The 22,560-nt window shown below is 47.9% G+C and overlaps 1 protein-coding gene across 7 annotated transcripts in view; it reads left to right on the top strand.

The window, feature by feature from the left end:
• Positions 1-22,560, top strand: part of NRXN3 (neurexin 3) — a 427,584-nt gene that overhangs the window by 222,225 nt on the left and 182,799 nt on the right. For all 7 annotated transcript variants that reach the window (XM_069951290.1, XM_069951286.1, XM_069951289.1 and 4 more), the window contains 5 exons: positions 2,959-3,078; positions 3,311-3,692; positions 5,293-5,483; positions 7,333-7,506; positions 14,847-14,966. In XM_069951290.1, the coding sequence (XP_069807391.1) occupies positions 2,959-3,078; positions 3,311-3,692; positions 5,293-5,483; positions 7,333-7,506; positions 14,847-14,966 (987 nt within the window). The remainder of the gene's footprint in view (positions 1-2,958; positions 3,079-3,310; positions 3,693-5,292; positions 5,484-7,332; positions 7,507-14,846; positions 14,967-22,560) is intronic.

Below are 22,560 nucleotides of genomic sequence, written 5' to 3'. Positions count from 1 at the left end.
ATAGTGAGTGCAGCTCTGAAGTATAATACAGGATGTAACTCAGGATCAGTAATGTATGTACACAGTGACCCCATAAGCAGAATAGTGAGTGTAGCTCTGGGGTATAATACAGGATGTAACTCCGGATCAGTAATGTATGTACACAGTGACCCCACCAGCAGAATAGTGAGTGCAGCTCTGGGGTATAATACAGGATGTAACTCCGGATCAGTAATGTATGTACACAGTGACCCCACCAGCAGAATAGTGAGTGCAGCTCTGGGGTATAATACAGGATGTAACTCCGGATCAGTAATGTATGTACACAGTGACCCCATCAGCAGAATATTGAGTGCAGCTCTGGAGTATAATACAGGATGTAACTCAGGATCAGTAATGTATGTACACAGTGACCCAACCAGCAGAATAGTGAGTGCAGCTCTGGAGTATAATATAGCATATAATTTAGGATCGGTACAGGATCAGTAATGTAATGTAATGTATGTACACAGTGACCCCACCAGCAGAATAGTGAGTGCAGCTCTGGAGTATAATACAGGGTGCTATACTTGTATGACAGTTGATGTCTGTGCAGTCGGTTTGGTTATGGGTCACACTGACATTGAGGCTTTTGCTTGGTCCTTTATTCTGTATTGTGGGTGAGGCTTCTAGCGATGGTTTTATTGCACTTTTATTACTGTGGTTTGTGGCCTTGGACGGTGCGGATAGTCCGGCCATGATGAACCTTGGTGACATACATACCCCATTATGTACAGGCTCTTTCCCTCCCTGATTCACAGTTGGGGTCCATACTTGGCTGTAGCTGCATGTGTACAGCTGCCATTGTACTGATATACAGCTGTGTGTACTCATCTCACCCCATCACCGCCCAGCCCTGAACCCCCAGAGCTGACATCATGTACACCACACCATCAGGAGTCACCAGGAGGACGTAAGCGCAGGTGAGGGGTCGGGGGAGGTGTATGATGTGGTCCTCTACCCCTCCAGGTATCAAGCAGGCTGCAGAGATGTGTAACCAGCACTCCCATCATCAGCACTGTAGTCCAGGATGATGTCCGCCATGCACAGATGTCCAAGTGTGAGCGTGCACTCACACATCCTGGTCTGATGGAGTGAGGATAGAGCTGCATCTTAGTCCCTCAATTACATGATGGGACCCTAGGAGATATATATATATATATATGCAGCCCAGCTCACAGGGCTCGTGATGGGACCCCCAGGATATATAGGAAGAGGGGCAGCCCCGCTCTTGATGGGGCCCCTGATCCTGACTATATATCCCGCTCTACAGTAATACATGTAACCCAATAGTGGAAGACGATGTAAAATGATTGATTACTGGCATAATGTGCATTATATTGTATATAGATATGTACTATACAATGGTTAATCCCAATAACATTATAATGTCCTTCCTTTGTTTAATTCCTTTAATCCGGGATCAATAGGACAAACAGGTGCCGCATTATCAATCATTCCAGACGATCAGATGGACATGGGGTAGACCTGCAATGTGCCAGAATATTCTGCTGCTCTCATCTTGTTGTCTTAATCACAATAGTCTTCTAATTGTTCTATCTGCTCTGTTTTCCGGTGTGAGAAGGTTCCGGATTGTTAGCCAGTTCTATGCCAGAGACAAGGGCTGGACTATCGGAATTACTGGACTATTGGATGCCGTATTAAAGGAATTTTACATTATTCAAACATTAGATACTTGTACATTTTATATAATAAGCCAGGGCTGCCGGTTCCCAATCTAATAATATCCAGTCATTAGATTCATATTCCTATAAAGGGTATATAACCTCCAGTCATTAGATGCAGTCTTTAGATCCCTGTACAGTGTGTGTGTGTGTATGTATATATATATATATATATATATATATATATATATATATACATATATATATAATATATAACCTTCAGCCAGTAGGTCCCTGTGCAGTATATGTAATATCACCCAGTAGATTCCTGTACAGTATACATAGCATCCAGTCACTAGATTCTTATATATTATAATCTACAGTCTTTGGATCCCTGTACAGTATATTTATAATCTCCAGCCAGTAGATTCCTGTACAGTATATATAATCTCCACCCAGTAGATCCCTGTACAGTATATATAATCTCCACCCATTTGTAGAGAAGAGGACGGCACTCCAATAGTGTAAAGTGATGATTTATTCACCTATTCACATACAGCGGCGTTTCGACTCTAACCTGAGTCTTTTTCAAGCTTGAAAGGAAAAAGACTCAGGTTAGAGTCGAAACGTCGCTGTATGTGATTGGGTGAATAAATCATCACTTTACACTATTGGAGTGCCGTCCTCTTCTCTACAAATTGGTTATCCAGTGAAGTCGCGGGTCGACTTTTGTAGGGACGTGCACCCACCAGCTTGAAGCTATTCTAACTTGAAGCCAGCACAGTGCCGTCCATCCTTCTATTATAATCTCCACCCAGTAGATCCCTGTTCAGTATATATAACATCCAGTCATTAGATTCTTATATATTATAATCTACAGTCTTTAGTTCCATGTTCACTATATATAACCTCCAGACAGTAGATCCCTGTACACTATATATAACCTCCAGACAGTAGATCCCTGTACACTATATATAACCTCCAGACAGTAGATCCCTGTACACTATATATAACCTCCAGACAGTAGATCCCTGTACACTTTATATAACCTCCAGACAGTAGATCCCTGTACAGTATATATGTTTATATGTTCTCCAGCCAGTAGATCCCTGTACAGTATATATAATCTCCAGCCAGTAGATCCCTGCAAAGTTTGTGTGTGTGTTTATAATTTTCCAGCCAGTGGATCCCTGAACAGCATATATATTCTCCAGCCAGTGGATCCCCTCTCCCAGTGTGTAGAGTAGTGGGTGGCTGTGCTGATGATGTGTGTTGCAGGTGTCTGGCAGTAACTCCTCTCTCCACCATGTATTAGGTAAGGGCCCTGAGACTCTTTATGCCGGGCAGAAGCTGAATGATAATGAGTGGCACACGGTCAGAGTGGTCCGGCGTGGGAAGACCCTTAAACTTACCGTGGATGATGATGTGGCAGAAGGTGAGAGGCTCTATATCCTGTTCTATATAATATCCCGGGGTCTGGGAGAGGACTGGGCTGCAGTATTGGGGGATATGCTTCTGCATTCTTCTTTCCTCCCAGCAGATGGCGACATTGTATCACGATCTGAGCCTTGTCTTAGTTTGCTATTCCTCCAGGGTTTAGTGACTTCTTCCTGAGCTGCTCTTCGTCCATGATTAGACACCTTACTAATTCTGATCCTGTCACCCAGGTACCATGGCTGGTGATCACACCCGCTTAGAGTTCCACAACATTGAGACTGGCTCCATGACAGAGAAGCGGTTTGCCTCGGCTGTGCCCTCAAAGTTCATCGGTCACCTCCAGAGCCTCATGTTTAATGGGATGCTGTACATCGACCTCTGCAAGAACGGTGACATTGACTACTGTGAGCTGAAGGCACGGTTTGGCATTCGGCCAATCATCGCTGATCCTGTCACCTTTCGGACCAAGGCCAGCTACCTGACCCTATCCACCCTGCAGGCGTATACCTCCATGCACCTCTTCTTCCAGTTCAAGACCATCTCACCTGATGGCTTCATTCTGTTCAACAGTGGAGATGGCAACGACTTCATCGCCGTGGAGCTAGTCAAGGGGTATGAGCAGAGAGGTCATGATGTGTGGATAGTGCTTCTTTATTGTAGTGTAGCAAACATATGGTACAAGGACGCGTTTCGGCCAAGCATGGCCTTCATCAGCTTAGGGGTGTACACCCCTAAGCTGATGAAGGCCAAATCTGATGAAGGCCATGCTTGGCCGAAACGCGTCCTTGTACCATATGTTTGCTACACTACAATAAAGAAGCATAATTTACTTGGTGAGTGCTGGGCTCTTCCTAATATCTGAACATTTTTCTCACCTCGAGCACCACCGCCACGGAAGTGTCGTCTTCTACATATTTCTACATGATGTGTGGATATGCTGAATGATCATGTGGGGAGGGAAGCCGGAAGGGTAGATTGGTAGTATGACAGTCCATCAGATGCCCCACTGCAGCCATGCATTCACCATTACGGCCAGGACATAAGATGCTGCTGTGCTACAGGCACAGTCCACCACAGCATAGACCACCACCGCACAGTCCACCGCAGCATAGACCACCACAGCATAGACCACCACAGCATAGACCACCACCGCACAGTCCACCGCAGCATAGACCACCACAGCATAGACCACCACAGCACAGACCACCACCGCACAGTCCACCACAGCATAGAGCACCACCGCACAGTCCACTGCAGCATAGAAAACCACAGCATAGACCACCACCGCACAGTCCACCACAGAATAGACCACCACCGCACAGTCCACCACAGCATAGACCACCCCCGCACAGTCCACCACAGCACAGACCACCACCGCATAGACCACCACCACAAAGAACACCGCAGCATAGACCACCACCACAAAGAACACCGCAGCATAGACCACCACCACAAAGAACACCGCAGCACAGTCTACCGCAGCATAAACCACCACCGCACAGTCCACCACAGCATAGACCACCACTGCACAGTCCACCGCAGCATAGACCACCACCGCATAGACCACCACAGCATAGACCACCACTGCACAGTCCACCGCAGCATAGACCACCACCACACAGAACACCACCGCACAGGCCTCCTTCGCAGCACAGAACACTGCAGCACAGACCTGCACCGCACAGTCCACTGAAGCACAGAACATGCAGCACAGACACCACAGCACAGTCCACCACAGCATAGACCACCACACAGTCCACCGCAGCATAGACCACCACCACACAGAACACCACCGCACAGACACCACCGCAGTTTTTCCAGGAGGAGTCCATTTTAGGATCTGACGGTCGTCCCTGTGTCACTATATATTTGTAGTTATCAGTGTGGAGTATCTGATGGACCGCTGGTTACAGTGCTTGAGAATTGAGGATTGAGGGGCAGAGTGCACCCACTGGGGATGAGGTTCAGAAATGGTGGCAACATATTCACTCTGGAGAACTATGGAGCCACAATAGACCCAGAGAGACACCATATTCATATTATCAGACAAGGGATTCTTGGTGACTATCAGGCCTCCTGGACCTTGTGAGGGGGCCGGGGGTCTCGTCACAGCTGAATATTCAGGTTTTGGGTGGAATAGAGGAGCGGTCTGGCGGTGATGGTGGGAGCCTGTCAATGCTGCTCGGCCTGTAAAGTCGCCCTCTTTTCTCAGGTATATCCACTATGTGTTTGATCTTGGAAATGGGCCGAATGTCATCAAAGGAAACAGTGATCGACCCTTGAATGACAACCAGTGGCATCATGTGGTGATTACTCGAGACAACAGCAATACCCACACCTTGAAGGTGGATGCTAAGGCCGTCACCCAGGTCATCAATGGAGCCAAGAACCTCGATCTGAAAGGTAAGGAGTGGCGGATGACATAACACTCAGCAGTGCACAAGCCTGGAGAACCCAGAAATGGCTGCACATCTCACACTGGTGTAGCGGAAGCAGATGGAGCAGCGTCATCCAGTGTAGCCGGAGCAGGTGGAGTCCCATCATCTGATGTAGTGGGAGCAGGTGGAACAGCGTCATCCGGTGTAGCGGGAGCAGGTGGAGCAGCCTCATCCAATGTAGCAGGAGTAGGTGGAGCAGCATTATCCAGTGTAGTAGGAGCAGGTCAAACAGCGTCATCCGATGTAGCAAGAGCAGGCGGAGCAGTGTCATTCGGTGTAGTGGGAGCAGGTTCAGCATCACATGGTGTAGTGGGAGGAGGTGGAGCAGCGTCATCCGGTGTAGTGGGAGCAGATGCAGCGTCGTCCAGTGTAGCAGGAGCAGGTGGAGCAGCAGCATCCGGTGTAGTGGGAGGAGGTGGAGCAGTATCATCCAGTGTAGTGGGAGCAGATGGAACAGCGTCATCCTGTGTGGCGGCAGCATGTGGAACAGCGTCATCCAGTGTAGTGGGAGCAGGTGGAGCAGTGTCATCCTGTGTGGCGGCAGCATGTGGAACAGCGTTATCCAGTGTAGTGGGAGCAGGTGGAGCAGCGTCATCCAGTGTAGTGGGAGCAGGTGGAGCAGTGTCATCCAGTGTAGTGGGAGCAGGTGAAGCAGTGTCATCCAGTGTAGTGGGAGCAGGTGGAGCAGCGTCATCCAGTGTAGTGGGAGCAGATGCAGTGTCATCCAGTGTAGTGGGAGCAGGTGGAGCAGCGTCATCCAGTGAAGTGGGAGCAGGTGGAGCAGTGTCATCCAGTGTAGTGGGAGCAGGTGGAGCAGTGTCATCCAGTGTAGTGGGAGCAGGTGGAGCAGCGTCATCCAGTGAAGTGGGAGCAGGTGGAGCAGTGTCATCCAGTGTAGTGGGAGCAGGTGAAGCAGTGTCATCCAGTGTAGTGGGAGCAGATGCAGTGTCATCCAGTGTAGTGGAGCAGATGCAGTGTCATCCAGTGTAGTGGAGCAGATGCAGTGTCATCCAGTGTAGTGGGAGCAGGTGGAGCAGTGTCATCCAGTGTAGTGGGAGCAGGTAGAGCAGCGTCATCCAGTGAAGTGGGAGCAGGTGGAGCAGTGTCATCCAGTGTAGTGGGAGCAGGTGAAGCAGCGTCATCCAGTGTAGTGGGAGCAGGTGGAGCAGTGTCATCCAGTGTAGTGGGAGCAGATGCAGTGTCATCCAGTGTAGTGGAGCAGATGCAGTGTCATCCAGTGTAGTGGAGCAGATGCAGTGTCATCCAGTGTAGTGGGAGCAGGTGGAGCAGCGTCATCCAGTGTAGTGGGAGCAGGTGGAGCAGCGTCATCCAGTGTAGTGGGAGCAGATGCAGTGTCATCCAGTGTAGTGGGAGCAGGTGAAGCAGCGTCATCCAGTGTAGTGGGAGCAGGTGGAGCAGTGTCATCCAGTGAAGTGGGAGCAGGTGGAGCAGTGTCATCCGGTGTAGTGGGAGCAGGTGGAGCAACGTCATCCAGTGTAGTGGGAGCAGGTGGAGCAGTGTCATCCAGTGAAGTGGGAGCAGGTGGAGCAGTGTCATCCGGTGTAGTGGGAACAGATGGAGCAGTGTCATCTGGTGAAGTGGGAGCAGGTGGAGTGTTATCAAGTGCGGCAATGTAGTGCTGCTCAGTCACTGTCCTGCTGGAGATATTAAAAAAACGCTCCAGGTATCCCACTGTGCAATGTCCAATACAAGAGGGGAGGAGCATGACCTCACTGTATGTCTCTGTATGGATGTGTCATGCTCCGCACCTCAGGCTGTAATAATGATGGGCGGTGTGTTCTTTGTGCCCACAGGTGACCTGTACATTGCCGGCCTGGCACAGGGCATGTACAGTAATCTGCCTAAGCTGGTGGCCTCCAGAGATGGTTTTCAGGGCTGCCTGGCCTCGGTGGACCTCAACGGGCGACTCCCTGACCTGATCAATGACGCCCTCCACCGCAGCGGGCAGATTGAGCGCGGATGTGAAGGTACTAGTTCATATAGTGATGGCAGCTCTCGTCTGTGGGACTCGTTCACACCATTCCTTGATGCGCCCTCCTCACCCTCACTCCTCTCCTCCATCTCCGCCATGTCGGCCTCCCCCCCACTGATCTTCACTTTTGCTCTCCTTACCCTGTCCATCACTGTGAACCGCTCAGCCTGGAGCCGCTAACTTCCCCATCCCCCACAATCCACCTCGGGAAGGAAACCCTCATGTTCATGTCATCCCCACTTGTCTAGAGAGATGACAATTAGACGTGAGCAGAAGAGACTCTGTTACTGGCCTCACCACCATACAGAAGATGCCATTCACGGATGGATGCCCCTCACATGGGGCCGAGCAGTGTGATTGTCGGAGAATCCCCCGCTGCAGCCAGCGTAAGGCACTGTTCACATGTAGCAGTACTGGAGCTGTAATGGTGATCAGTGGGGGAGACCCAGTGGGCCCCTGTAGGCCCGGCCCGGTGACCCGGTAGGCCCGGCCCGGTGACCCGGTAGGCCCGGCCCGGTGACCCGGTAGGCCCGGCCTGGTGACCCTGTAGGCCTGGCCCAGGGACCCTGTTATGTCATATTGTAATAAATGCAGCTGTTTACCTCGCTGTCTGTGTTGCTGGAGGGGGGGGGGGAGTTCTTTTGGATTTTTCCTTTGCGTTCGCCCCTTCTCATGTCTTGGGAGAAAATTAAATGATGGAAAGACACGTTGGCCACCGCTATGCTCACCCGATCATCAACATCTCATTCCTTCCCATCATGCTTTGCCTGTGTGTGTGGTCCCTGCACCGATCTCTTGACAGGTGGCAGCGGCCCTGTGTCCTGTGCCCAATACAGAGTGAGTGCCCTGGGGTGCGCCATCCAGTCAGCCTGTAGGGGGCGCTGTGGGGAGGGGGTGAACATGCCCTGGTCTACACACAGATTTATGTGAGAAGTGTTATGTGATCTGCAGTGAATCCCTGTAAACTATGATCTGTGGGGGGTGAGTGCACATACAGCGCCCCCATGTACCTAGAGGCTGTCAGAGGTACTACATTAACGTGGGGGAGCAACATATTGAGAAGGAACATTTGCTGCCGTCTCTGGTCTCAGGGCAATGTGAATCGATGTCTGTATAAAATGTTTGTGTTTTTATGACCCATGTGGGCGCCTGAGATCCAGTGAGATGAGGTGACGGCGGGGGGCAGCCCTCCTGAGGCAACGTGCTTGCTTTGCGCTTTGCTGCTGCTCGCCATCTGGCTGCCGGCTGCTTGTTTTCATTTCTTGCCATACAGGTGGATGTCGCTTCTCTCGGGGGAGGTGGGGGCAGTCGGATCGGGGGGGCTCTTTGAGTTTAGGGGTACCCCAAGATTTGCTGCTGTACTAACATCTGCTTTGTTTTTGTTCCTCGGCTAACAAAGATGCTTTGACCAAAGCTAATCTACAAGGTAGTCTGCCCATTACCTAACCTGTCATCTGTGATACAGCCGCACCACCAGCGGGGGCGCCTGTGGGGGTCTGGCTGTTCTGAGCAGAGTCAGCACTGAGCACTCAGCGGGGGAGGGGGCACTCTGGGATTTATGCTGTCAGTGCTGACCGCGCTCTCTGTTATCTGCCCATCGTCCGCTCACCTGTGTGTCCTCTGCATGATGACCCTTCCCGTGTGCCTCACCTGTCTGGTGCCAACAATGCATGCAGCTCAGTGGTAGAAATGTTGGGGTGCCATTATAGGGGGTAGAATTGGGGTTCTGAACCTCTGTCTGGACCCCCATCACTCCTATCATGACCTGACAGCCTTCAGCTGGGAGAAAGCTGAAAGTTTATTATTTTACACTAGGGCAGTGGCTACCTAGACATCGCTATGGAAGTAGATGTGCACAGCCATTGTTGCACAATAATCGAGCCATCTAATAGGGTCCTTAAAGAGGTTGTCCAGGGAAAATGTACTTTTCGACTCTTTCCGCCACTCCATAGGAATAAACAGAGCTGTGGGTCACGTGCCAGACCCACGCTCAATTCGTACCAGACCTGGTGGGGCCATATATGGAGACTAGCGGGGGGTACAGAGGTCGCACCCCCTGCAACGACCTACTTTTCTCCTATCCTGTGGACGGAGAAAACACCCTCTTTTTAATCCTCACCATGCAGATCTGTCAGCAGACACCACACTGCTCTATGAATGACATGGCTGTTGATGGAGCTTCTGTCCTGGGTCTGTAGGTACAGTGTGTGGTCTGCTGACAGGGAGCTAAGGGGGGGTGTGAGCGCCTATAGCTGTATCCATCTCCCTCTTCACCTTGCAGATCTGTCAGCAGACACCACACTGCTCTATGAATGACATGGCTGTTGATGGAGCTTCTGTCCTGGGTCTGTAGGTACAGTGTGTGGTCTGCTGACAGGGAGCTAAGGGGGGGGGTGAGCGCCTATAGCTGTATCCATCTCCCTCTTCACCTTGCAGATCTGTCAGCAGACACCACACTGCTCTATGAATGACATGGCTGGTGATTAGAGATGAGCGAACCGGGTTCAGGTTCGAGTCCATCCGAACCCGAACGATCGGTATTTGATTAGCGGGGGCTGCAGAACTTGGATAAAGCTCTAAGGTTGTCTGGAAAACATGGATACAGCCAATAACTATATCCATGATTTCCACATAGCCTTAGGGCTTTATCCAACTTCAGCAGCTGTATACGTCTCCCTCCTCACCGTGTAGATCTGTCAGCAGACACCACACTGCTCTATGAATGACATGGCTGTTGATGGAGCTTCTGTCCTGGGTCTGTAGGTACAGTGTGTGTGTGGTCTGCTGACAGGGGACTGAGGAGGTGTGAGCACCTATAGCTGTATCCATCTTCCTCTTCACCGTGCAGATCTGTCAGCAGACACCACACTGCTCTACGAATGACATGGCTGGAGATGGAGCTCGTGTCCTGGGTCTGTAGGTACAGTGTGTGTGGTCTGCTGACAGGGAGCTGAGGAGGTGTGAGCGCCTATAGCTGTATACGTCTCCCTCCTCACCGTGCAGATCTGTCAGCAGACACCACACTGCTCTACGAATGACATGGCTGGAGATGGAGCTCGTGTCCTGGGTCTGTAGGTACAGTGTGTGTGGTCTGCTGACAGGGAGCTGAGGAGGTGTGAGCGCCTATAGCTGTATACATCTCCCTCGTCACCATGCACATCTGTCAGCAGACACCATACTGCTCTATGAATGACATGGCTGGAGATGGAGCTCGTGTCCTGGGTCTGTAGGTACAGTGTGTGGTCTGCTGACAGGGAGCTGAGGAGGTGTGAGCGCCTATAGCTGTATACATCTCCCTCGTCACCATGCACATCTGTCAGCAGACACCACACTGCTCTATGAATGACATGGCTGGAGATGGAGCTCGTGTCCTGGGTCTGTAGGTACAGTGTGTGGTCTGCTGACAGGGAGCTGAGGAGGTGTGAGCGCCCACATCTGTATACATGGAGTATTGCAGTGATTCCCCCCTGTTCTTTAGTCACTTCTTCTGATATATTCCTCTTCACCACAAAGAATCCTGCACTTTTCCAGTCACCATGTGGAGGCTGTGAGTATCGGGAGAGGCTGTCAGACCCTTATGACACGTCTCTCATCCACAAATCAGTTTTGTGCAAAGAGTTATAACTTTTCCCCTTTGCGTCACTTACAGCACATGGAAAGTGGGGACAGGTGAAATCTATGCAATAGGAGGATCAGGGTCGGCTGTAGGGTCAGTATAAACTATACGGTCAGTATAAGCTGTAGTGTGGCTGTAGGGTCAGTATAGGCTGTAGGGTCAGTGTGGGTGTAGGGTCAGTGTGGGTGTAGGGTTAGTATAGGCTGTAGGGCAAGTGTGGGTGTAGGGTCAGTACAGGCTGTAGGGTCAGTGTGGTTGTAGGGTTAGTATAGGATGTAGGGTCAGTGTGGGTGTAGGGTCAGTGTGGGTGTAGGGTCAGTATAGGCTGTAGGGTCAGTGTGGGTGTAGGGTCAGTATAGGCTGAAGGGTTAGTATAGGCTGTAGGGTCAGTGTGGGTGTAGGGTTAGTATAGGCTGTAGGGTCAGTGTGGGTGTAGGGTCAGTACAGGCTGTAGGGTCAGTGTGGGTGTAGGGTTAGTATAGGATGTAGGGTCAGTGTGGGTGTAGGGTCAGTATAGGATGTAGGGTTAGTATAGGCTGTAGGGTCAGTGTGGGTGTAGGGTTAGTATAGGCTGTAGGGTAAGTGTGGGTGTAGGGTCAGTACAGGCTGTAGGGTCAGTGTGGTTGTAGGGTTAGTATAGGATGTAGGGTCAGTGTGGGTGTAGGGTCAGTGTGGGTGTAGGGTCAGTATAGGATGTAGGGTCAGTGTGGGTGTAGGGTTAGTATAGGCTGTAGGGTAAGTGTGGGTGTAGGGTCAGTACAGGCTGTAGGGTCAGTGTGGGTGTAGGGTTAGTATAGGATGTAGGGTCAGTGTGGGTGTAGGGTCAGTATAGGATGTAGGGTTAGTATAGGCTGTAGGGTCAGTGTGGGTGTAGGGTTAGTATAGGCTGTAGGGTCAGTGTGGGTGTAGGGTCAGTACAGGCTGTAGGGTCAGTGTGGTTGTAGGGTTATTATAGGATGTATTGTCAGTGTGGGTGTAGGGTCAGTATAGGCTGTAGGGTCAGTGTGGTTGTAGGGTCAGTATAGGATGTAGGGTTAGTATAGGCTGTAGGGTCAGTGTGGGTGTAGGGTTAGTATAGGCTGTAGGGTCAGTATAGGCTGTAGGGTCAGTGTGGGTGTAGGGTTAGTATAGGCTGTAGGGTCAGTGTGGTTGTAGGGTTAGTATACTCTGTAGGGTCTGTGGTTGTAGGGTTAGTGTGGTTGTAGGGTCAGTATAGACTGTAGGGTCAGTGTGGTTGTAGGGTTAGTATGGGATGTAGGGTCAGTGTGGGTGTAGGGTCAGTGTGGGTGTAGGGTTAGTATAGGGTGTAGGGTCAGTATAGGCTGTAGGGTCAGTGTGGGTGTATGGTTAGTATAGGCTGTAGGGTCAGTGTGGTTGTAGGGTTAGTGTGGTTGTAGGGTCAGTATAGACTGTAGGGTCAGTGTGGTTGTAGGGTTAGTATGGGATGTAGGGTCAGTGTGGGTGTAGGGTCAGTGTGGGTGTAGGGTTAGTATAGGATGTAGGGTCAGTGTGGTTGTAGGGTTAGTATGGGATGTAGGGTCAGTGTGGGTGTAGGGTCAGTGTGGGTGTAGGGTTAGTATAGGGTGTAGGGTCAGTATAGGCTGTAGGGTCAGTGTGGGTGTATGGTTAGTATAGGCTGTAGGGTCAGTGTGGTTGTAGGGTTAGTATAGGCTGTAGGGTTAGTGTGGTTGTAGGGTCAGTATAGACTGTAGGGCCAGTGTGGTTGTAGGGTTAGTATGGGATGTAGGGTCAGTGTGGGTGTAGGGTCAGTGTGGGTGTAGGGTTAGTATAGGATGTAGGGTCAGTGTGGGTGTAGGGTCAGTATAGGCTGTAGGGTCAGTGTGGATGTATGGTTAGTATAGGCTGTAGGGTCAGTGTGGTTGTAGGGTTAGTATAGGCTGTAGGGTTAGTGTGGTTGTAGGGTCAGTATAAACTGTAGGGTCAGTGTGGTTGTAGGGTTAGTATGGGATGTAGGGTCAGTGTGGGTGTAGGGTTAGTGTGGGTGTAGGGTTAGTATAGGATGTAGGGTCAGTGTGGTTGTAGGGTTAGTATAGGATGTAGGGTCAGTGTGGGTGTAGGGTTAGTATAGGCTGTAGGGTCAGTGTGGTTGTAGGGTTAGTATAGGCTGTAGGGTCAGTGTGGTTGTAGGGTCAGTATAGGCTGTAGGGTCAGTGTGGTTGTAGGGTTAGTATGGGATGTAGGGTCAGTATAGGCTGTAGGGTCAGTGTGGTTGTAGGGTTAGTATGGGATGTAGGGTCAGTGTGGGTGTAGGGTCAGTATAGGCTGTAGGTTTAGTATAGGCTGTAGGGTCAGTGTGGGTGTAGGGTCAGTATAGGCTGTAGGGTCAGTGTGGTTGTAGAGTTAGTATAGATTGTAGGGTTAGTGTGGGTGTAGGCAGGGGCGTAACTACCACTATAGCAGCCATAGCAGCTGCTACGGGGCCCACAGCCTCAGGGGGCCCGGCAGAGATGGCCTCCTAGTTTAGAAGTTCCCTGAGCCCAGCCACTCCGTATACTCCTACCTGTCATCCCAGTCACAGGTTCTATACAGTAAGATGGATAACTACCTTTTTATTATATAGAGACAGTGATTATGACAGGCAGGAAGGCATAGAGGGGGGCCCCCCTCCCCCAAACCCCCAGCCCTTCCCCCATCTTCTCACTATGAGCTCAGGCTGCTCCCCTCCCATGTCAGAACAGAGAAGAAGGGGTGATGAAGCTGCACAAAGACAGCCGCTGCTTCAGGGGAACAGGAGCTCAACACCCCAGAGCTTCCCTACAAGTGAGCATATTTGTGTGTATATACATGTGAATATGTGCATCAACTATATGTAGTGTGTGTAGCTGGGAGGGAGGGGGCCCCAATCAAACGTTTGCTATGGGGCCCAGTCATTTCTAGTTACGCCCCTGGGTGTAGGGTCAGTATAGGCCAGTGATGGCTAACCTTGACACTCCAGCTGTTGCAAAACTACAACTCCCATCATGCCTGGGCAGCCAAAGCCATATCTTTTGTTGTTCAGGCATGATGGGAATTGTAGTTTTGCAACAGCTGGAGTGTCAAGGTTAGCCATCGCTGGTATAGGTTGTAGGGTCAGTGTAGGTGTAGGGTTAGTATAGGATGTAGGGTCAGTATAGGCTGTAGGGTCAGTGTGGTTGTAGGGTTATTATAGGCTGTAGGGTCAGTGTGGGTGTAGGGTCAGTAGAAGCTGTAGGGTCAGTATAGGCTGTAGGGTCAGTATAGGCTGTAGGGTCAGTATAGGCTGTAGGGTCAGTAGAAGCTGGAGGGTCAGTATAGGCTGTAGGGTCAGTATAGGCTGTAGGGTCAGTATAGGCTGTAGGGTCAGTAGAAGCTGTAGGGTCAGTATAGGCTGTAGGGTCAGTAGAAGCTGTAGGGTCAGTATAGGCTGTAGGGTCAGTAGAAGCTATATACAGTCATTAGAAGCTGTCTGGTAGGTATGGCTTGGACATGGCGTCATTGTGCTCTATGTTGTCTGACTTGCTCTGTTAGCTGCATGTGCTGTCTTGTTGTTTGTGGACAGGTTGAACAATGTGCGGTTTTCCTGGGATTCTGCATGTGGCCGCTGCGCTCCAGCCTTGCATGAGTGACACGTCATTATGTTGCATGCTACTGAGACTGAGGTTTGGCTTGGTGAACTTGCTGGGGGCGTCCCGGGGAAACAGACCGCTGTGTTCACTTCTCTGTTCTGTGCTGGGTTGCAGGTCCGACAACAACCTGTCAGGAAGATTCCTGCGCAAACCAGGGCGTGTGCATGCAGCAATGGGAGGGCTTCACCTGCGACTGCTCCATGACGTCCTACTCGGGGCCACAGTGCAATGACCGTGAGTACATCAGCCACCTGTGTGAGTGCATGAGCAATGCTGCAGCCTGGCTGCCCTGTTACTGACCCCTGCACCCCCTGACATGGCAGACCCCACAGCCGGGGCTCAGGGCTGCCTCACTCCATCCAGTACACAGCACAGCTCTGTCCTGTCCAATAACCCACTAGACACCATGTCTTAAAGAAAGCTGCAAAGTGGTGATAAAGTTATCTGAAGGTGGAAGACCTGAAGCTGCTTATATATGTATTACATGCAGGGGTAACACTGCACAGCATATGGGGTAAAACCCAGCAGGACATACACCACTGACGCCTGCTGCCTCCTCCCTGTCATTACACCAGCACTGGGGCACCATGTATATGTATTACACAACAGGGTAACACTGCACAGCATATGGGGTAAAACCCAGCAGGACATACACCACTGCCGCCTGCTGCCTCCTCCCTGTCATTACACCAGCACTGGGGCACCATGTATATGTATTACACACCGGGGTAACACTGCACAGCATATGGGGGAACACCCTGCAGGACATACACCACTGCCGCCTGCTGCCTCCTCCCTGTCATTACACCAGCACTGGGGCACCATGTATATGTATTACACACCGGGGTAACACTGCACAGCATATGGGGTAACACCCAGCAGGACATACACCACTGCCGCCTGCTGCCTCCTCCCTGTCATTACACCAGCACTGGGGCACCATGTAAATGTATTACACACCGGGGTGACTCCTGGCAGGACATACACCACTGCCCCCTGCTGGATGCTCCCTGTCATTACACCAGCATCTGGGCTGTGCACCATACTCTGTATATGATATGTTACCCTCATCAGCGGGAAGCTGGACGATCTGTGTATAATGGGGATATACGGTGGTATTTATGGATCAGGTAAGTGTCATCATTGATAATACACTGTGCTGTACCTGTCTGTGCTTGCTGTACATCATCCGTCAGAGCTGAAGGGGTTAACCGCAGCCCATACCTGAGAAGGTCACCAGGAATCCAGAGGGCGTCTGCGGTCGTCATTATTCTCTACTCCCAGAGACTTTAATTATTTATCATATTTAATTGAATCGCAGCAGAAAACGAAACTACCCCTCAGTATATACAGCTCCCAGCATACAGTGTATACAGCTTCCCGCATACAGTGTATACAGCTCCCCACATACAGTCCCTGCATACAGTGTATACAGCTCCCTGCATACAGTGTATACAGCTCCCTGCATACAGTGTATACAGCTCCCCGCATACAGTGTATACAGCTCCCCCCATACAGTCCCTGCATACAGTGTATACAGCTCCCCGCATACAGTGTATACAGCTCCCCGCATACAGTGTATACAGCTCCCCCCATACAGTCCCTGCATACAGTGTATACAGCTCCCCGCATACAGTGTATACAGCTCCCCGCATACAGTGTATACAGCTCCCCCCATACAGTCCCTGCATACAGTGTATACAGCTCCCCCCATACAGTCCCTGCATACAGTGTATACAGCTCCCCGCATACAGTGTATACAGCTCTCCGCATACAGTGTAAACAGCTCCCGGCATACAGTGTATACAGCCATATGCTAGGTTCACACTATGTATCTGTGTGGCTGTATTGCGGGCAGTAAATCATCGGCCGGATTTTTCCGGTTCATGCGTACGCTGGAAAGTATACGATATACGGCTGCACAGTGCACACTATGTAAGAATCTACGGCCCTATCGTAAACGGACCCGTAAAAAATGAACAAGACCATTGTTTGCGGCTGGAAATGCGGCCGTGGATTGACAGGCGGTCCGTACGGAGTACTTCAAAAATAGCCGGCAATGATGCAGAATGCCGAATGCCGATGCTTCTAATAGTTAATATATTAAATTAATAAAACACATTTTCTTTGTAATAAAGTCCCTTTCGTTGTTCAATAATTTAATTCTAACGAATCCATCATTGTGCAATTAAATATACTGTTAAAATAAATATATATATAAATAAATGTACATATATATATATATATATATATATATATATATTTATTTTTTGACAGTATATTTAATTGCACAATGATGGATTCGTTTAAATTAAATTATTGAACAACGAAACTGATTTTATTACAACGAAAATGTGTTTTATTCATTAAATATTAATTAGTACAGGAAGCTCCATAAGCCGTTAATTCATATTGCCGGTAATAGAGCTTTCTGTACTAATCATCACTTTACTTTAATTAAAACATCAAATGTTTCTTCTAATTATGTTATCACAATAGCATTATTAGAAGAAACATTTAGAATTATATGTGCGCTCAGCTGATTGGCTGATCGGCTGAGCGCACATATAATGAGCCGGTCCGCAGTACAGTGACTTCATTGTGCTGCGGACCAGCGAAGAGGACACATCGGGGTGAGTATACAGGTCTCCCCACCCCCTCCCCAGCACTGCACCCATCCCAGCAAGGAAGGGGGGTCACTTAACCCCTTCCTTGCTGGGAAGGGTGCAGTCTGACATCAGTCTGGCCCCCAAGGGGTTAAGGGGGATGCAATACATCCTCCCTTAACCCCTTGGGGGCCAGACTGTAAGCAGCGATCTGTAAAGATGCTGCATACTGTAAGAAGCACAACACCGCTCACAATGATGGGTGTTGTGCTCCTGTTTGTGTGTTTTTTGTGTGTTTCTCCCTTTTTGTTTTTCAGATATCGGTATCCTGTGGATTACGTCGGATTCCATGGACTACGTCGATGACCAGCGGTTGTTTGTTGTTGTTTTTTTATAAAATGGTCAATGAGGGGTGTGGGGGTGTTTTTATTTGAATAAAAAAATTTTTTCACTTGTGTGTTGTCTTTATTTCTTTACTTTATAGACTTAGTAGTGGAAGCCGTCTAATAGACGGAATCCATTACTAAGTTGGGGCCTAGTGTTAGCCGGTATAAAATGGCTAACACTAACCCCCTATTATTACCCCAGTACCCAATGCCACCAGGGGTACTGGGAAGAGCTGGGTGCCACTGGTCCCGGAGCCTCAAAATTGGCGCTACTGGACCGGGCGGCAGCAGGCTGGTAAGATTTAGGCTGGGGAGGGCCTAAACCAATGGCTCTTCCCACCCTGGTGTTACCAGGCTGCTGTCGTTTGGTTTTCAACCCGGCTGGTTATAAAAAATAGGGGGGACCCTATGCGTTTTTTTTTTTTTTTTATTTATTTATTTAAAAAAAACCCGTATAGGGTCCCCCCTATTTTTATAACCAGCCGGGTTAAAAACCAAACGACAGCAGCCTGGTAACACCAGGGTGGGAAGAGCCATTGGTTTAGGCCCTCCCCAGCCTAAATCTTACCAGCCTGCTGCCGCCCGGTCCAGGAGCGCCAATTTTGACGCTCCGGGACCACTTGCACCCGGCTCTTCCCAGTACCCCTGGTGGCATTGGGTACTGGGGTAATAATGGGGGGTTAGTGTTAGCCATTTTATACCGGCTAACACTAGGCCCCGACTTAGTAATGGATTCCGTCTATTAGACGGCTTCCACTACTAAGTCTATAAAGTAAAGAAATAAAGACAACACACAAGTGAAATTCTTTTTTTATTCAAATAAAAACACCCCCACACCCCTCATTGACCATTTTATTAAAAAAAAAAACAAACAACCGCTGGTCATCGACGTAGGCCACGGAATCCGACGTAATCCCCAGGATACCGATATCTGAAAAACAAAAAGGGAGAAACACACAAAAAACACACAAACAGGAGCACAACACCCATCATTGTGAGCGGTGTTGTGCACCTTACAGTATGCAGCATCTTTACAGATCGCTGCTTACAGTCTGGCCCCCAAGGGGTTAGGGGAGGATGTATTGTATCCCCCTTAACCCCTTGGGGGCCAGACTGATGTCAGACTGCACTCATCCCAGCAAGGAAGGGGTTAAGTGACCCCCCCTTCCTTGCTGGGATGGGATGGGTGCAGTCCCGGGGGGGTGGGGGGGGGGGAGAGCTCTATACTCACCCCGATGTGTCCTCTATGCTGGTCCGCAGCACAATGAAGTCACTGTACTGCGGACCGGCTCTTTATATGTGCGCTCAGCCGATCAGCCAATCAGCTGAGCGCACATATAATTCTAAATGTTTCCTCTAATAATGCTATTGTGATAACATAATTAGAAGAAACATTTGATGTTTTAATTAAAGTAAAGTGATGATTAGTACAGAAAGCTCTATTACCGGCAATATGAATTAATGGCTTATGGAGCTTTCTGTACTAATTAATATTTAATTAATAAAACACATTTTCGTTGAAATAAAATCAGTTTTGTTGTTCAATAATTTAATTTAAACGAATCCATCATTGTGCAATTAAATATACTGTCAAAAAATAAATATATATATATATATATGTACATTTATTTATATATATATTTATTTTAACAGTATATTTAATTGCAAAATGATGGATTAGTTTAAATTTAATTATTGAACAATGAAATGGACTTTATTACAACGAAAATGTGTTTTATTATTTTAATATATTAACCATGAGAGACATCGGCATACTGCAGAGGATCGCAAACCCCGGTAATAGCGATTCCTGTAAACTGTTTCCCTGCTTTCCCAGATGCATCCAGAGGTGTTTGCATCACTTTCTAAAGATTTTATTTGTTATTTTTAGTTGAACCAGATTTCCAAGTAAATGACCGTATGTTTTCAGCCGCATGTCTATTTTTTCCCACGGCCGTAGTTTTAGCCGCATAAAAAATACAGCCGCACACATACATAGTGTGAACATAGCCATACAGTGTATACAGCTCCCCATATACAACGTCCACTTATGCAGCAAATAAAAAGCCCTCACATAACTCCATTGGCGAAAAACTAAAAATATTACAGCTCGTACAATATGCAAGACACAAAGGGGTATATTTACTAACAAATCTAAAAACACTATTTTGTCAAAGATGTTTTGGCATAATTTCCAATCTAATGTGTTTAGTCAAATTTATGTAAATTTTCTAATAGCATAGTAAATGTTTCTTAAAAATAATGGTCTTTTAATTATTCTAATAAATTCACCTGGTTCGGAGCAGACGTAGCGATGCGCCAATATATGCGACTTTTTAAAAAATTGAGCAGTTAATAAATTTAGCTCAAAAAGAATTCTGGCGCACTTTCGATCTAATTAACAACAAAAAATCTAATTCCAAAAGTCGCATCTAATTTGGATAGTCTTGTCTAAAAAGGTTCATAAATTCATATTAGATTTATTTTGAGCGCAAAATAGATATATTAGACTAAAAACAGGCCCAATTAGTTTGATAAATGTCCCCCAATGAGTATTTATAGTATAAATGCCATAAACTATAACAAAAGCTATATAACTATATATATATATCACTGTAACCATATTGACCTGACGGATAACGATAACAGGTCATATGTAACGTATAGTAACCGCTATATAACATGTCATATGTAACGTATAGTAACCGCTATATAACATGTCATATGTAACGTATAGTAACCGCTATATAACATGTCATATGTAACGTATAGTGACTGCTATATAACATGTCATATGTAACGTATAGTAACCGCTATATAACATGTCATATGTAACGTATAGTAACCACTATATAACATGTCATATGTAACGTATAGTAACCGCTATATAACATGTCATATGTAACGTATAGTAACCGCTATATAACATGTCATGTGTGACTTATAGTAACCGCTATATAACATGTCATGTGTGACTTATAGTAACCGCTATATAACATGTCATATGTAACGTATAGTAACCGCTATATAACAGGTCATATGTAACGTATAGTAACCGCTATGTAACATGTCATATGTGACGTATAGTAACCGCTATATAACATGGATATCACTGTAATCGTACCGACCTGACGGATAACGATAACATCATATGTAACATATAGTAACCGCTATATGATATGGATATCACTGTAACCGTGTCATATGTGATGTATAGTAAATGGCGTACAAAAAATGGTGAAAAACAACGACTAAATTGTGGGGGATTTTGTACTACCTCATAAAATAATTAACAAATATTGATGAGGGTGTCCCATGTCCGCCAGAATGGTACTAATAGGAACGTCAGCTTGTCTTACACACATATTTTGGCAGCGCAAGGCCTCTGTGACGCAGTATAATGGCTAAAAAAAAGCCTGAAGTTAAAAAAAAGGCCGCATATGGGGGATTTCTAGAAACACTGGAATAAGGGGAATACATAGTGAGTTCCGTTTCTCAGTATTTGCTGTGTTAGAGGAAAAAGTAGATCAAAATGGAATATCTTCAACCTGCTTAAAGGACAACTCCGGCGGGACCCCCCCCCCCCAAAAAAAAAAAAACACAGACACCATACTCACCATCCCTCCGGTGACGATCGCCACTCCATTCGCCCAACCTCAGCCAATCAGGACTGAGCAAGCTGGAAGCCATGTGATGCGCTCCAGCCAATGAAAAGGCCGCATGTGCACCAGCAGCCTTTTCTGTCCCATTCACTCTCCATGAAGACGCCGAGGAGGAAGAAGACTCGGACCGCCCCCCCCGGCTCTGACGTCTTCGTCACCAGATGCCGCCCGGGAGAAGAGGACCGTGACGACCGTAATAGGTAATGTATACATTCTTTAACTTCCGGGCGGGGGGGTCGGGGGTCCGAAAGTGGGGGAAGGGGGCCAGACCGGGTATTTAGCCACATTACAAAGTTATATAACTTTGTAATGTGTGTTAAATAAGCTAAAAAAATTTCGCCGGAGTTGTCCTTTAAATTTCTATGAAACACCTAAATGGTTAATAAACTTATGAAAGGTTACTTTGAATACTTTGAGGGGTGCAGCTTTTACAGTGGAGGGATTTATGGGGGTAACTAACATACTCACAAATCCACTTCAGAACTGGAGTGGTCCCTAATAAAATCAGAATGTGAAGTTTTTCTGAAAATTAGAAAAATCGCTGCAAAATATCGAAGCCCTCTAACATCCTAACAAGTCAAAGGACGTTCACCAAATGACGTCACCAGAAAGCAGGCATGTTATAGATGTTGCAGTAATAGTTCATGTGGCATAACTATCTTTCTCAGAACAAGAAAATTTTAAATATAAAGAAATGTAAATTTATTCACGTTTTTGCGCAAAAAACTACTGAATGTACCAACCAAAGTATAACACAAACATAAAGAGGAATATGTTACGAAAAAACAATCTCATAATAACTGCGATAATTAAAAGCAGAGTAGAATTATCACTACATTAAGAGACACAGGTCAGATTTAAAAAATAGACCCTGGGCATTAAGGTCAAAACAGGCTGAAGAGGCGAGGGGTTAAAGGGGAACTTCACATAAGGAAATATTGTTTTCTCTAAAAAGTACATTAAAAGTTATATAGATGTGTGTATAGAATGTATTACGGTATCTCTGCGGTTCTGCCACACTGGGAGCTCATAGAAATCCAGGAAGTGAAGAAAGATGGCCTCTGTGCCAACCACATTGTCTCCTGCTCCTTCTGCTCCTTCAGGGGGCAGAGCGTGGTGATGTCACAGGAGGCGGAGCTGGACCTCACAATCTCCTGAGTGATGGTCCTTTTAC

The sequence above is a fragment of the Dendropsophus ebraccatus genome, chromosome 13 (assembly GCF_027789765.1).
Source record: "Dendropsophus ebraccatus isolate aDenEbr1 chromosome 13, aDenEbr1.pat, whole genome shotgun sequence".
Classification (NCBI taxonomy): Eukaryota; Metazoa; Chordata; class Amphibia; order Anura; family Hylidae; genus Dendropsophus; species Dendropsophus ebraccatus.
The sequence above is the reverse complement of the archived record's forward strand: the minus strand, read 5'-3'. Positions and strand labels throughout refer to the sequence as shown.